A 14,422-nucleotide genomic window follows, 5' to 3' on the forward strand; every position below is an offset into this window, starting at 1 on the left:
TGGTTGGCTCTTCCTGGCCACAGGTTATTGGCATTAGTGAGACATGGCTGACAGAAGATGATATGGCTAGTGGGATAGAATGTGAAGGGTATAATGTGTTCAGGAGGGACAAAGAGAAAAATATGGGGGAGGTGTGTTATTGATGATAGCTGATGAACTACAGCCAAGGAGAATAGAAGTTGAACTGCAGGATAGTGAAAAGAGCACATTTGAGGCTATTTCATGTGAGATTGAGACTAGCAGAACAAAATGTACAGTTGGGTGCTGCTATAGAGCTGGTGATGGAATAGATGGTGGAGATAGTATGCATAAGCAAATAAACACAATGAGTGGAAGGAGGGTAATTATTATAGGGATTTCAACTAGTAACATTGATTGGAAGGAGGAGAGGACACATGGGAGGAAGGAATTGAATTTTATGCAGTTAATAAGGGATAACTACCTGAGACAGCATGTAATGGAAAATACTATGGGTCAGAGAGTGCTTGCCCTAGTAATTGCATCTGAGAATTTGGCTGTAATGAATATGATGCCACCAATTGTTGAGAGTGATCATAGGGTCTTGACTTGGGAGGTGGCTGAAGGTGTGGAATTTACAATTAAGACAGGGTACATGTGGAATTATCGGGCTGGTAAGTATGACAGGCTTAGGAGATTGCTTGGTTCAGTGCCATGGCATGTAAAACTGCAAGGGCTTCCGGTTGATAGTGCATGGGGAAGCGGTAAAGGAGCGTTTGAAGGAGGTAATGGATGACTGTATACTTAGAGTCCGGATAGTATATCAAGTAGGGGCTAAATGGATGAATAACATTATTAAGCTTGAGCCGCAAAAAAAGAAAACTGTGAAAGGAATTTAAGGAGAAAGGTGACCTGCAGGCCCATGAACAGTATAAAGCACAGGCCAAAAGGGTAATGAGTGTTATTCAAAAGGGTATAGGGGCTAAATGGATGAATAACACTATTAAGCTTGAGCCGCAAAAAAAAGAAACAACTGTGAAAGGAATTTAAGGAGAAAGGTGACCTGCAGGCCCATGAACAGTATAAAGCACAGGCCAAAAGGGTAATGAGTGTGGTGAGAAAAGCAGATTATGAAAGGAAATTAGCCATGCAAGCTGAAGAGAATCCCAAACAGTTTTTTCAACATGCTGCAAGTAAAAGAAAAAATGTATACGGCAGAATGATTTTAAGGAATAACCGATGATAGGGAGGTAACTGAATCAATTGATATACTGGAATTACTGAGCGAGCACTTTGCAAGAGTATATCATCCAGATGGTGATATTGCAGGGATGAAGGAACCAATAGCTTATATGGGAATTGGGGTGAATGAAATGGAGGTGAATAGCATATTACAAAGTTTGCACCTGAAAGTATCTTCAGGACTGGGGTAAGGTGGTACAACACCGGGCAACTCATTGCAAAGGTGGAGCAAGCTAACATCGTTCCTATCTCAGTATCTCCCATAATGCAAAACACATCTCCTTGTGGATATGTCTAATGTTATGCATTAAGGGAACGATTTGCAACGAGTTGCCCGGTGTTGTACCATCTTACCCCAGTCCTGAAGATACTTTCAGGTGGAAACTTTGTTTGCTCACACTTGGATAAAGGATTAAACTAAATTTATTATAGTCTAACCAAGTGAAAAATAAACTTTCAGCATATTACAAAACCTTAATGTGAATATATCTGTCGGATTGGATGGTATACCAGCTCGGCTCTTCGTGAAGCGGCTAAAGAATTGTCAGTGCCCCTGACCATTTTGTTTAATTTGAGTCTCAGGTCTGGGTTAGTCCTAAGGGCGCGGAAAGAGGGGAAAATAGTTCTACTGCATTAAGGAGGTTCCAAAACTGCTGTTGCAAATTACTGACCGATCAGCATATCAGGAGTCGTTGTCATGTTTTGGAGAAAATAGTCCAGAGAAAAATACAGGAATGGATAGATGAAAATGGGATACTGTATGGGGGACAGCATGGTTTTGTGAAGGGTAGATCATGCCCCAGTAACTTGCTCACATTTTATAACACAGTGATGGCTGAACTGGATAAGGGTAATAGGTTTACAGTGATACTGCTGAACCTTGCTAAGGCCTTTGACAGGATACCACATGGAATTATAATCAGTAAACTGCAGCTTATGGGTATGGATATAGGGTTGGTGAGGTGGATATGAGGGTGGTTGGAGAGATATCAGAGAGTAGTTTATTCAGGAGTGGAGTCCAAAAGATGGCCCATGACTAGAGGTGTGCCATAGGGTTCTGTTCTTGGACCACTACTATTTAATTTGTTCATTAACGATATAGTAAAGGATCTGATAGGAACTGTTCATTTGTTTGCTGATGATGATGCAAAGTTGGGTAGAGCAATAGTGAATGTACATGTCAAAATTTTGCAGGATGATTTGGATAGATTGGAGGACTGGGCTAAGGAGAATGGATGTCAATTTAATGTGGCAAAGTGTAAGGTTATGCATTGTGGGGTGAAAAGATTAGCAGCAGCATACCACTTTGGTGGAACTGTACTCCAGGAGATTGATGCGGCCAGGGATTTGAGAGTGTTGGTGGATTGGGAGTTGAAGTTTAGGGGCAACATTGCAAAAGTGGCTAAATCAGCTCATCAAATCACTTGGTTACTGAAGAATACTTTGACGAGCAGAGACAAGCAAGTTATTGTTCCTCTGTATCAAGCCTTGATAAGGCCTCATCTTGACTACTGTGCCCAGATCTGGGCACCAGGGTTTCTTCTTGATGGAGAGGATCCAGAGGTGAGTGACAAGATGATAGCAGGTCTATGGAATGAACCTTATGAGAACAGGTTAAAGATTTGTGGGTTGCAGAAATTAGTTGATAGGCAGAAAAGGGGTGATATGATTGACACATTCAAATTACTGAAAGGTTTCTAATAAGATTAATTCAGAGGATATTTTTCAGAACAGGACTGGTGTTGGGAGAACTAGAGGCTATCCATGGAAACTGTGCAAGAACGTGGTTAGCAAAAGTGTTAGAACTAGGTTTTTTACTTGGAGAGTGGTGAATGAGTGGAATAAGCTGCCAGAGTCTGTTGTGGGTACCATGACTGTGAATGTGTTCAAGGCGAAGTATGATAGATACTGTGTGGATGTTGAATAGATGTTCTTGATATGATGTTTAGGGCCTCCCTCGATGAGTTTAAGGACTTCTTGGAGTTGCCCGTAATAATAATATGTATAATTAATTGCATATATTGTATTTTCCTAAAGTCTGACTCCAATTTTTGTTAAGAGAAGGTGTTTTTTTTCTTATTTTGGGGGGATGGGTGGACTTCAACTTCACTCTATGCTATTATCTATTAGTATGCTACCAGATAATAACAGATTTATTCAGTACAGTGAATGAAATTTGCAAAAATGATAGTAGTAAATTCATTTTATACTAACAATTCAGCTCCTGTATGCATTGTTCTTAACATATTCATGAGTACATACACACATCTAAGAAAATCTGTGGGTGGGTGTGGGTGCATGTATATCATAACTTTCACTTTCTCCAGCTCTAAAGACCAAAAAACTTTTCTCAAGCACTTCAGGCTGAAATAAGCCAGGTTGACGTCTCAATGGATGATAAAATTCATCTACCACCCTGAAAACATTCACAAATATGCATGCAAAGTGCTATCTGCTTGGCTAAATGGGCTGGTATTTGAAAAACTGAAGTGTAGTTATTTTTGGCAATGGCAGCTGGATAATTGTATGGACATTCAAGCTGAATTGGAATTTCAATAAAAAAATTGAATCAAATTAACTGATACTGAAGTAAATGTAGAGGATACTACCAAATCAGAAGAAAAGCAGTAACAAAACTGTGCATTTTGGGATATATATATATATATATATATATGGTGAAATATATACAAAGATATAGAATCCCACTTTGACAAGAACTGTGCAACTTGCCAAACACTCCAAAAAGAGTTAAAAATGAGAAGGAGAGGGATAAACTAAAAATATTATTACCCCAAGATATCATGGAGTCAAAGACTCATCTGGGAGGTCCTTTTATCACACACATCTCATCATACTGTGAACAAGAACACTCAAACTTCTTGCAGACAACACACTCTCAGGTAAGGCATTCCAATCATTCACAACTCTGCACGAAAAAACCTGCCTCTCACACCCTCTTTATACAGTTTCCAGGGATGACCTCTGGTTCTCCCCCCCCCCTGATCTCCCACTATTCTCTGTAGAACCTCTCCACCATTGATCTTATAACAACTCCTTACCAACTTGTAGGTCTCTATCATATCTCTCCTCTTGCTCCTCTCCACCAGACTCTGCAAATTACATCTTCTCAATCTTTCCTCATACTCAACATTCCAGAGGTCAGAAACTCGGCTTTGGACCCTTTCCAACATCTCTTCATCCTTCTGAAAGCCTGGTGACCAAATCTGGGCACAATAGTCCATGTGTGGCCTAATCAAAACCTTATACAACGGAACAAGAATCTCCCTACTTCTACCCATCAGTGTCCTTCGCATCATTCCCAGAAGCCTTTGTGTTGTGTTCACAATTTTGGCTATGTGTCCCCTAAATTTTAGGTCCTTATCCACTATCACCCCCCATATCTCTTATTTCCTCTACTTCCAACAATATATTCTCACCAAGCATAAATTTTACATCCCAACATGACAAAATTTCATGCCGGCTGGGGCGTCGCCCGGTTAAACAAGGCCCCCGTTGTTTTCGCCAGGGAACCAGGGCGAACAGCGAAAAGTCAGCTACTGGAACAAATCTGAAAACAAACCCCAACTCAACATCACCAGAGTTAAAGATCGGTACTATCAACGTAAGAAGCCTGAATGGCAAAGAAATAGAGCTAGCTGAGGAATTAGATAAGTACCAGATCGACATAATAGGGGTGACTGAAACAAAAAAGACCAAAACTGGTGAGATCTTTCTGAGCAATAAATACAAAATGTTATATTCAGGCAATAACAATCAAGGAAAAGAAGGAGTAGCCATAGTATTCAACACAAAATACGAGGCTAATCTTCTTGAATGGCAGTCAGTCTCAAGTAGAGTAATGTGGGCAAATATGAGAATGGGGAACTGGACAATGAGACTTATTTGTTCCTATGGTCCCACAGAAGGCTCTACTAAGGTAGAAGTGGAGGAATTTTTTGAGGCTTTAGAAAAAGCAACTGACACAATGAAAAAGGAAAAGTTGGTCCTTGTTGGGGATCTAAATAGTAGAGTAGGAAATGATTGTGAGACATACAAAAATATTTTGGGAAAATTTGGAGAAAAGAGCAAAGCTAATAATAATGGCAAATATCTGTTGGATTTCTGCTCAGGACATGGACTGGTTATTACTAACACCATGTTCCAACATAAAAATGTGCACAAATTCACATGGAGAGAAGAGGCTAGGAATAAGAAAAGTCTCATTGACTATGTTATTGTTGATAGTGATGTTTTCTCCTTGGTGCAGGACACCAGAGTGTACAGAGGATTACTATTTAGTCTTGTGATCACTATTTAGTGATCACTATTTAGTCTTGAGCAGGATAAAATTGAATTTCATATTGAAAAGAATAACATGTAAGAAAGTTTTAAAGCGAATAAAAGTTGAGCAGCTCTCAGATGTAAACTGTAGACTAAAATACAGAAATATTATTGAAAAGAAAATGAAAGAGTTTGAGAACAGGAATCAAACCTTGGAGATTCAGTGGCAAACTCTGAAGGAAACATTGATTGATTCTGCCAGAGAGGCATGTGGTGAGGTTGTGTGCAAAGATAAAAAAAATCAGAACTCCCTGGTGGACACAGGAAGTTAAAGAGGCAGTGAAGGAAAAGAAGAAAGCATATCAAAAGTTCCTGGCAAATAAGTCAGCTTTTACTCTTACAGAATACAGAGACAAATGTAAGAAAGCTAAACAGTGTGTAAAACTAGCTAAACAAAAGTCATGGGAGGACTTTGGCAAGAATATAGAAAATAAATATCAAGAAGGTGGCAAAATATTCTGGAGGTTGTTGAAGAAGCTTAGGAATGGAGGAAAGAGTGCTGTAAAAGGAATTAGAGATGATAAAGGTGAAATGAAAACAGGAGAAAAAGATATCCTTGAAGTATGGAGTAATTACTTTGAAAAACTGCTAAATGAAACAAGCAGTGATGACAGCACAGTGATAAAAAACACTGACCAGGCATGCAGTCAGGAATACATATCCATACTTGAAGTAGAAAAAGCCATCAAAGGCTTGAAATGTGGAAAGGCAGCAGGAGTAGATGATATTCGACCAGAAATGCTGAAGTATGGTGGTATAAGAGTCTTACAGTGGCTGCACTGCATAGTTCAGCAAGCCTGGACAGAGGGACGAATTCCTGATGATTGGAGTAGAGCTCTCATAGTACCCATATATAAAAAGGGAAATAAAACTGAATGTGAGAATTACAGAGGTATTTCCCTACTGAGTGTTCCTGGCAAGATCTATGCAAGTATACTTGAGAAACGGTTGAGAAGAATTGTGGAAGAAAAGCTTGGTGAAGAACAAGCTGGATTCAGGCCAAATAGAGGCTGTCAGGATCAGATCTTCACTTTACGACAAATAGTCGAGAAAGCATGGGAATATAACAAAGATCTGTATTTAAGTTTTGTTGATTTGGAAAAGGCATATGACAAGGTGCCAAGAGAGAAGCTATTCAATACGCTGCAGTTAATGGTGTCAATGGGGCATTATATCAAGCAATACTTAGTCTGTATTTGAGTTGTGAGTCAGCAGTTAGAATTGAAGGAAGTACAGGAAGATGGTTTAATGTTAAATCTGGTCTGAGACAAGGATGTACATTATCCCCTCTGTTATTCATTATCTATATGGATCACATTATGAAGGAATGTGGTATTAAACCTGATATCAAAATTGGAGATGTTAATGTCAGCTCTTTGCTTTATGCGGATGATGTTATACTTCTAAATAAATCCGCTACAAGTCTGCAAGATTCTCTGACTAAATTGAATAGCTGTTGTAATAGATATGGTATGAAGGTCAGCAATAAAAAGACAAAGACAATGAAAATAGGCAGAATCATTGAAAATGTCAACTGTGTTGTGAATGGAGAACCTGTGGAACAAGTAAAACATTTTAGCTACTTAGGCACAATTTTTACTGAAGATGGTAAACTAAATATAGAAATAGACAACAGAATCAGCAAAGCTGGTATCGTGGGAAGTCAATTGAATAAATTCATATGGAATAAGAAAGAAATTAGTCGGAACACTAAATTAGCTGTATACAAAACTGTGTTCAAACCAATTTTAACTTGTGGATCTGAGAGCTGGGTCAGAAGTAAAACACTTGACCAAAGACTAGAGACCGCAGATATGAGAGTCCTGAGAAAGATTAGAGGCGTGAACAGATGGCATCAATGGCAATATCATATTAAAAATGAGGATATTAGGAAAGAACTTGACATTGTCAGCATCCAGGAATGCGTTAGCAGAGCTAATCTCAGATGGTATGGTCACTTAAATAGAATGGGAGAGGAAAGATTAGCAAAACAAGTGTTCTCTGCCAGGTTGGCAGGAAAACGACCCAGAGGAAGACCAAGATATAGGTGGATTGATACGGTACAAAGTGCCTTAGACGATAGAAATATAAGATCTGATAATGTTGGAGTCTTGACAAGTAACAGACTGATTTGGAGGAAAATTGTAGATAGGAAGTTAGTAATGATGTAATTTTTTCATGTAGTACTGTCATATCCTGTACACCCCTTGAGGGTACATGGCAGGAATTTGATGATGATGATGATGATGATGAACTCACATCCCCATTTCCATGCCCAATCAGTCAATTTATTCAAGTCTTCTTGCAAGGCCACAACATCTTCACTACTCTTTATGGTTCGTCCCAACTTTGCATCATCTGCAAACAACTGAATATCTCCATCCAAATCTTCGCCAATATCATTAATATACAAGTTAAACAGTAATGGCCCTAAAACAGACCCCTGAGGCAATCCACTAGTGACTTTCCTTTTCCTCAACATCGCTCCCCCCATACACAACTTGTTGATATTTATCAGATAGCCAGTCTCCAATCCAATGTACTAATCTAATATCTAACCCCATTTGCTCTAGTTTGACTGTCAACTTATCATGAGGTACTCTATCAAAAGCCTTTGCAACATCTAAGTATATTACTGTGTATCCTTCTCCTCTGTCCATGGAAGCAGTCACTTTATTGTAATAAGCAGATTACTAAAACATAACCTCCCTTTAGCGAATCAATGCTGTCCATCAAAGATAATACCATTGTTGTCAACGCAACTCTGGATCCTAGTTCTCACAAGCTTCTCCAACAACTTAACCACAACACCTGACACACAGATAGGCTTATAGTTTGATGCTTGAGTTCGATCATCTCCTTTATGAAGTGGCACAATCTTGCTCTCCTTCCACTCCTTAGGAACTTGACCAAGTGCAAGACTCATATTAAAAAAATATGTCAAGACAGGTGTCAACTCCCTGGCACATTCCTTCAGAATACGTGGTGATATATTATCAAGTCCCACAGCCTTATTTTATCTAGTTTACTCAACTCCCCAAACACCTCTTGCTCACTTAGTCAGTCTCTCCTCCCCATCATCAACTGTTCTCAATCTCTCCATATAGTTACATTCACAAGATTGAAAGATCTTTATGCACTGCTCATTAAGTATCTCCACCAATATATACAGTTATATTACAATATAAATGATTAGAAAAAAAAATGTAGTGGCTATTCAAATATTCACTAGGAAGTAATCAATAGTTCTTTAAAAAAAAAAAAAAAAAAAACTTTAAAAAGAATTATAACTGTCATTAAGTAACACCTAATAAATTGAATTTACATTTTCACTAGCTTCCTATCACTTAGAAATTAATCCTTTTTTTTTTTGGAGGGAAGCGGGAGAAGGAAGTCTCCAGTTTTTTTTTTACATCTCAGTTCTCTAAGGCACTATAAACTGCTTCAATCTTTTTTTTTTTTTTTTTACAGAATTTGCTCTTTTTCTTGGACATTTTTCCTGCTATTTTGGGTCAGATACCTGTTTGCTAATCTTTTCCCTAATATTATGTCAGATAAACATGCCACCTTAAGTTAGTTCTGATCACACATTCTTGAATGTATATAATGCCAATTTTTATAAATAATTTACATTTTTAATGAGGTTGCTGCCTTCTATTTGCTCTCTAATTTTTCTTAGAACTCTCATGATCTTTAGTCCTTGATCAATTGTTTTATTTCTAATTGAATTTTCAGAACCACAAGTTAAAATTGGTTTGATCACTGTCTTGTATACTATCTAGTTAGCACTTTGGCCATTTCTCTTATTCCATAACTTATTCTATCATACTAGCTTCCTACTATATCAGCTTTTCTGTCCTGCTGTCTTTCCATACTAAATTTGTTATCTTTACTAAAACTTGTGCCTAAATAGTTGAAATGTGTTATTCTTTCTATAGGCTCACCATTCACAATGCAAAGTAAAGTGACTTGAAAAAAGCACTACATTTTTTTTGTAGGTAGGGTTCTCAGATTATCCATCTCTTAGCACACCCACTAATATCTATAGTAAGTACTGATGTACTATAGGTTTTCAGTCACATATACATACAAACACTCATCAGTCTTTGTTATATTCCCATGATTTCTCAACAATTGGTCTTAAACTAGAAAATCTGGTCCTGACAGCACTTGCTGTTGGGCCTGAAACCAACATGTTCTTCTCTAAGTTTCCTTTTTCCTAATTTTTCTAGGCCCTTACATTCTTACATTCGGTTTTTTTTTTTTTAATAGATGAGTACTATGAAAGTTTTATTCCAATCATGTTATATTTCCACTCAGGAATTTAGCCTTTTGGCCAGTGTATCTGATGCAATGTAAGCATTGTAAAACTCTTAAGCCTATATATTTCAGGATTTCTCTTCACTTCAAATATCATCTGCTTCAGCAATCTTTCCACATTTCATATTTCTGACATCTTCTTCTAATAGAGAAATCTATTGATGATTGCATCCCTTCTAGATATTTTCTAGTATTGCTCTAATCAAATGATTAAATAACCATTACTTAAATTAAGGGAATATTAAATCCCACATAGTTTTAAAACAGAATAAGAAACTCAAAGATTGGAATCAGAGTTTCTTGCTGAATATAGTAAACTCTAAAGTATCGGCGAACACTTAGCGTGAGCTAATGCAAGGGACCCTAGTACGTAGTACAATACCGGATGACTCGTTGCAAAGGTGGGGAAAGTTCAGATTGCTATTCTTAGGTATTTTCCATAATGTAAAAACACATTTCCTAGGAAATGTATGCTGTTATTACATTATGGAGGGAGGTCACTACCCAGACTGGTTTCAGCCTTTTTTGAGGCTTCATCAGTGAGTAGCTAGACCTAATACCAAAGTGTATAGCGAAAAGAACTTATATACTCTGCGATACGATTTTCCAAACAGGTGCAACCATTAAGTTACTTAAATATAAAGAGCTAATAAGCTTCATTTTGGCAATGAAAACATTACTTAAATTAAGGGGATATTAAATCCCACATAGTTTTAAAACGAATATCCCCTTAATTTAAGTAATGTTTTCATTGCCGAAATGAAGCTTATTAGCTCTTTATACTTAAGTAGTTAAATAACCATATTTCGAAACAACTATTCCAAACTTCAAGAACATCTACCTTCGGTTTTTATAGCACCTTTATTATGTCTCATTCATCTTATGGTATTCTTTTTTATAATGTCCATGCTTTATTAATACCTTACAGAACATGGTATCACCATCATGATATTTATCTTATGTTCCCAAAGCCTTTCCAGTTTTAGCAAGTTGTACACATAATTTACCTTTCTTATATTTTTCTCTATATTCTCAAAGAGCATTTGCTGACATAACTTGTCTTCACATGCTATCCTTGCTGAATTTAGCATTACTTTATGATCTGATCGATGATATGTGAGATCATAGCTGATTCGGGGTAGCACTCCTGATAATCAGAGAGATCGGTTACCTGCTGTAGTTGTGGGCCATGGCCTTCCTTCGCTGTTTGTCACTGTTGGAACTAATTCCTCAGTCTCTGAACTGTGGAACAACTCACTCTGGCTACTTTCACATGACTTTAACTAACCTTGAGTCTTACAGTGGCTTGTCATCTGAATTCATCAGTTAAATTTTATGTCTTGCAACCATATCCAAGAATTTTGACATTATGAAATGTCTTGTTCTCACTCCAGACGTGAAATGAAAAACTCCACTTCCAAATGCCTGCCTTTATGTTATAGCCCATTATGCTGCTAACGGCGCTACTCATTTGTATACAGTAACCAGACTCAGCATCACATTTTACATAACATACCTGACTTTCAGATGTTTATCCCCCCCCTTTCCTCTGAGTTATCATGCTTTTTCTTTTTGTTTCTTAATTTATGGAAACTGGTGAGGGTTTCAAAAGTTGAGTGATAGGAGAAAATAGGATTTATGATATAAAAATTAAAGTTGCTAAAAGAACTTCATAGGATTGAGGAAGAGGAAATATTTCAACAATTTGCTAAATTGTGCAGAAATTGATGAGGTAGTTAGCAAGTGTTAGGATTAGATTTTTCATGTGGAGAGTGGTAATTGAGAGAAATGGATTGCTAGAAGTCAGCTGTGAATACTTTGTCAATGAATTCAAGAAGAGGTATGATCGATATTTTCTGGATAGTCCTGTTTCTCTCATGATGAGTCTTCGAACTCATGGGGGTACCTGTGCAATGAAAGATTGATAACTTAATATCTCTTTAGATGAATTAAGTATAATAGGTGTTGTATATATGCTGATCATAAATCACAAGTTAATTAATTGCTCAATAAAATGTATTTTAAAAAAATTGTACATTTTGTATTATTAGCATTTAAATTTTGTGACTTATTCAAATTTATCATTGAGAATATTAGAATAAAGTGGATGGTAAATTTGAATACGTCCAAAAAAATTGAAAATTATCCAAAAAGTTCATTGAATAAAAATGAATAAAATTGAATTTTAATTGTTAATTAACATAGGATTGTAATAAATAATTTATATATTTTATTAAATATAAATAGTCCGTGCGGTTAGCCTAGTGGCTATGCGCTTCGCAACCATATGCCTGGGGAAGGAGTGTCCTAGGTTCGATTCCCATCGGTGACGTGAGGAGCTGAAGGATCTTCCTCAGCCATAGCCAAGTTAGCCAGTCTTGGGCGTGGACAGCAGGGTTTTTCCCCCAGTTTATTCTGGGGTTTTTCATCCCGCAAAGCAGGCAAACTGGCCTTGAGAACTTAACACTACAGGCCATAGGATACACCGGGGCATAGGGCTTGACCACCTTATCCTGTAAACAGAGTGAGGTCCGATGATCAATGAACCTTCGACACCGCAAGGTAAAAGAGGGTATAAAGAAGATGAGATGAGATTTATTAAATATATTTGACCAGTGCATTAAAATCCATATATAAAATATAATAGGAAAAAACAAACATTTCAAGCGTTGATCTAGAACATAGGTTCCCAAAGTGGGTGGTACTGCCCCCCCCCCCAGTGGGCACTGAAGCCTTCTGGGGGGGGGCTATAGTGGGATCAGAAGCATTTGGGGGCGTTCAGGCAGTCTAGGGATCGGTGGCTCTTTATAGAAGAAAATAATATATATTTAAAAATTAATTATTTTTGTGATTTTGAGATTAGATAATCATTTAAAATTTAAATATTGCATTTTAATTCATCTTATGCCCATCTTACATGATCAATTTTTTTATCAATTTTCTATTTCAATTATTTAATCATTTGAAAATTTACCATGTCAGATAGAAATAGATGTCAGTTTTCTATGTCAATGAGAAAATAGTACATGTATATATGTGTGTATAATAGGTTATGTTTACAGTAGCAAATATATTAGTTATATTTCATTTCAAAATATATATAAAATATATAAAACCACTTTTCTAATTGATTTGTACAAAAATAAACCCAATTTTATATAATTTAATATTACGAGTAAAAACGTGGAAAACTGTTATAATGGGAGGCGTTACAAAATTTGTCTTGCAAAGTGGGCGGTGGCCCGAAAAAAGTTTGTGAACCTATGATCTAGAATAAGTTTTATTGTTTTATTATGTTTTATTGTCTTTCAAAATATCATGGTCTTCAGTAAGCTTTTTTTTTTTTTTTTTTTTTTGTTATTTATCTTGTTCTTTTCAGGAAGGCAGTAGTTCTAGACCATAGTAAATCACCTTGTGAAGAAAACTTCATTCCTGACACTAAGGTAAATATATATTAATAGTATTACTATTATTTCAGACCTTAGTGGAGTAACAAGACTCAATGTGTATGTGGTCCATCCACTCTACAAATTGTGATACCTGTCATAACCTCACCTTAAATTCATTTGCTTTTGGTCTTGTCTGTTTTTGTAGTACATTCTACTTACTCACTCGCTGCCGCTCTCCATACAAAATCAGTTTCCTATCTCCTTGCTTAAAAAGATATTTATACAGCTGCCAGACACAATCTCTTGTTTTCTCTCCTTCCTCTGATTCAGTGTAGTATCTTCTACTATGCTATGCTATGCTCCCACTTCATTGTAATTAATAAACATAATACATTGCTCTCACAACTTTGATTGCTTCAGTCATACCAAATCTTCAATCAGCCAGGTTATTGGCAATTACTATAAACGTAATTTTGCTCCATATTTGAGCATATCACAAAGGATTCTATCTGTCAATTTCTGTAACACATAGCCCCTCACTCTCCATCAGCATGCCTAACATTCCAGTCCTGAAAGAGTCTTGGTTACTTATCTGTCAATCCTTACAAGTAATTTCTTGTCCAAATCTCAATACAGCAGTCCATATGTGTCACTGATAATTCCTATACCTTGCTATATTGTTTATTATCATCAAATTTCTGATACATACCCTGGAGGAGTACAGGACTATGATACTATTACATGATTGTTTACATTTTCGACTTTTTTGTCAGCAAATTCCTACCAAATAAGTTGATTATTTTCAGGATTCCAATACTGTCAGATCTTACATTTTGGTGTTCTATGACACTTTTCTAAATGCATCAATCCACCTAGATCTTAGTCTTCCTCTGCATCTTTTCCTGACATCAGACACATGCTTTGCTACCTTTCCTCTCTCTTTCTGTTGTCTAGGATTGAGGCAGCAAATCTTAGATTTGCTCACCCCCACACATTCTTTGTTAACAGTGTCGGTTTATTTCTTAACATTATATTCTATATATGATTCTTCTACTGATGCCATTTATTTACTCCCTTAATTCTTTCATGAACTGTAAGAAGACAATGAATAAATGAATGGCACTTGATTAGAGCAGAAAGATAAGCAATTTTTTTCATAGTTAATAATATTA

General features: G+C 36.7%; 1 protein-coding gene across 5 annotated transcripts in view; it reads left to right on the top strand.

Annotated features, from left to right (window-relative positions):
- The window catches only part of LOC150108763 (protein O-linked-mannose beta-1,2-N-acetylglucosaminyltransferase 1-like), a 603,478-nt gene that overhangs the window by 529,766 nt on the left and 59,290 nt on the right, over nucleotides 1–14,422 (top strand). For all 5 annotated transcript variants that reach the window (XM_090416229.1, XM_090416227.1, XM_090416226.1 and 2 more), the window contains one exon: nucleotides 13,241–13,304. In XM_090416229.1, the coding sequence (XP_090272355.1) occupies nucleotides 13,241–13,304 (64 nt within the window). The remainder of the gene's footprint in view (nucleotides 1–13,240; nucleotides 13,305–14,422) is intronic.

This window comes from Typopeltis vanoorti, chromosome 3 (genome assembly GCF_054136105.1).
Source record: "Typopeltis vanoorti isolate ZY-2024b chromosome 3, IOZ_Tvanoo_1.0, whole genome shotgun sequence".
In the NCBI taxonomy this organism is placed as follows: Eukaryota; Metazoa; Arthropoda; class Arachnida; order Uropygi; family Thelyphonidae; genus Typopeltis; species Typopeltis vanoorti.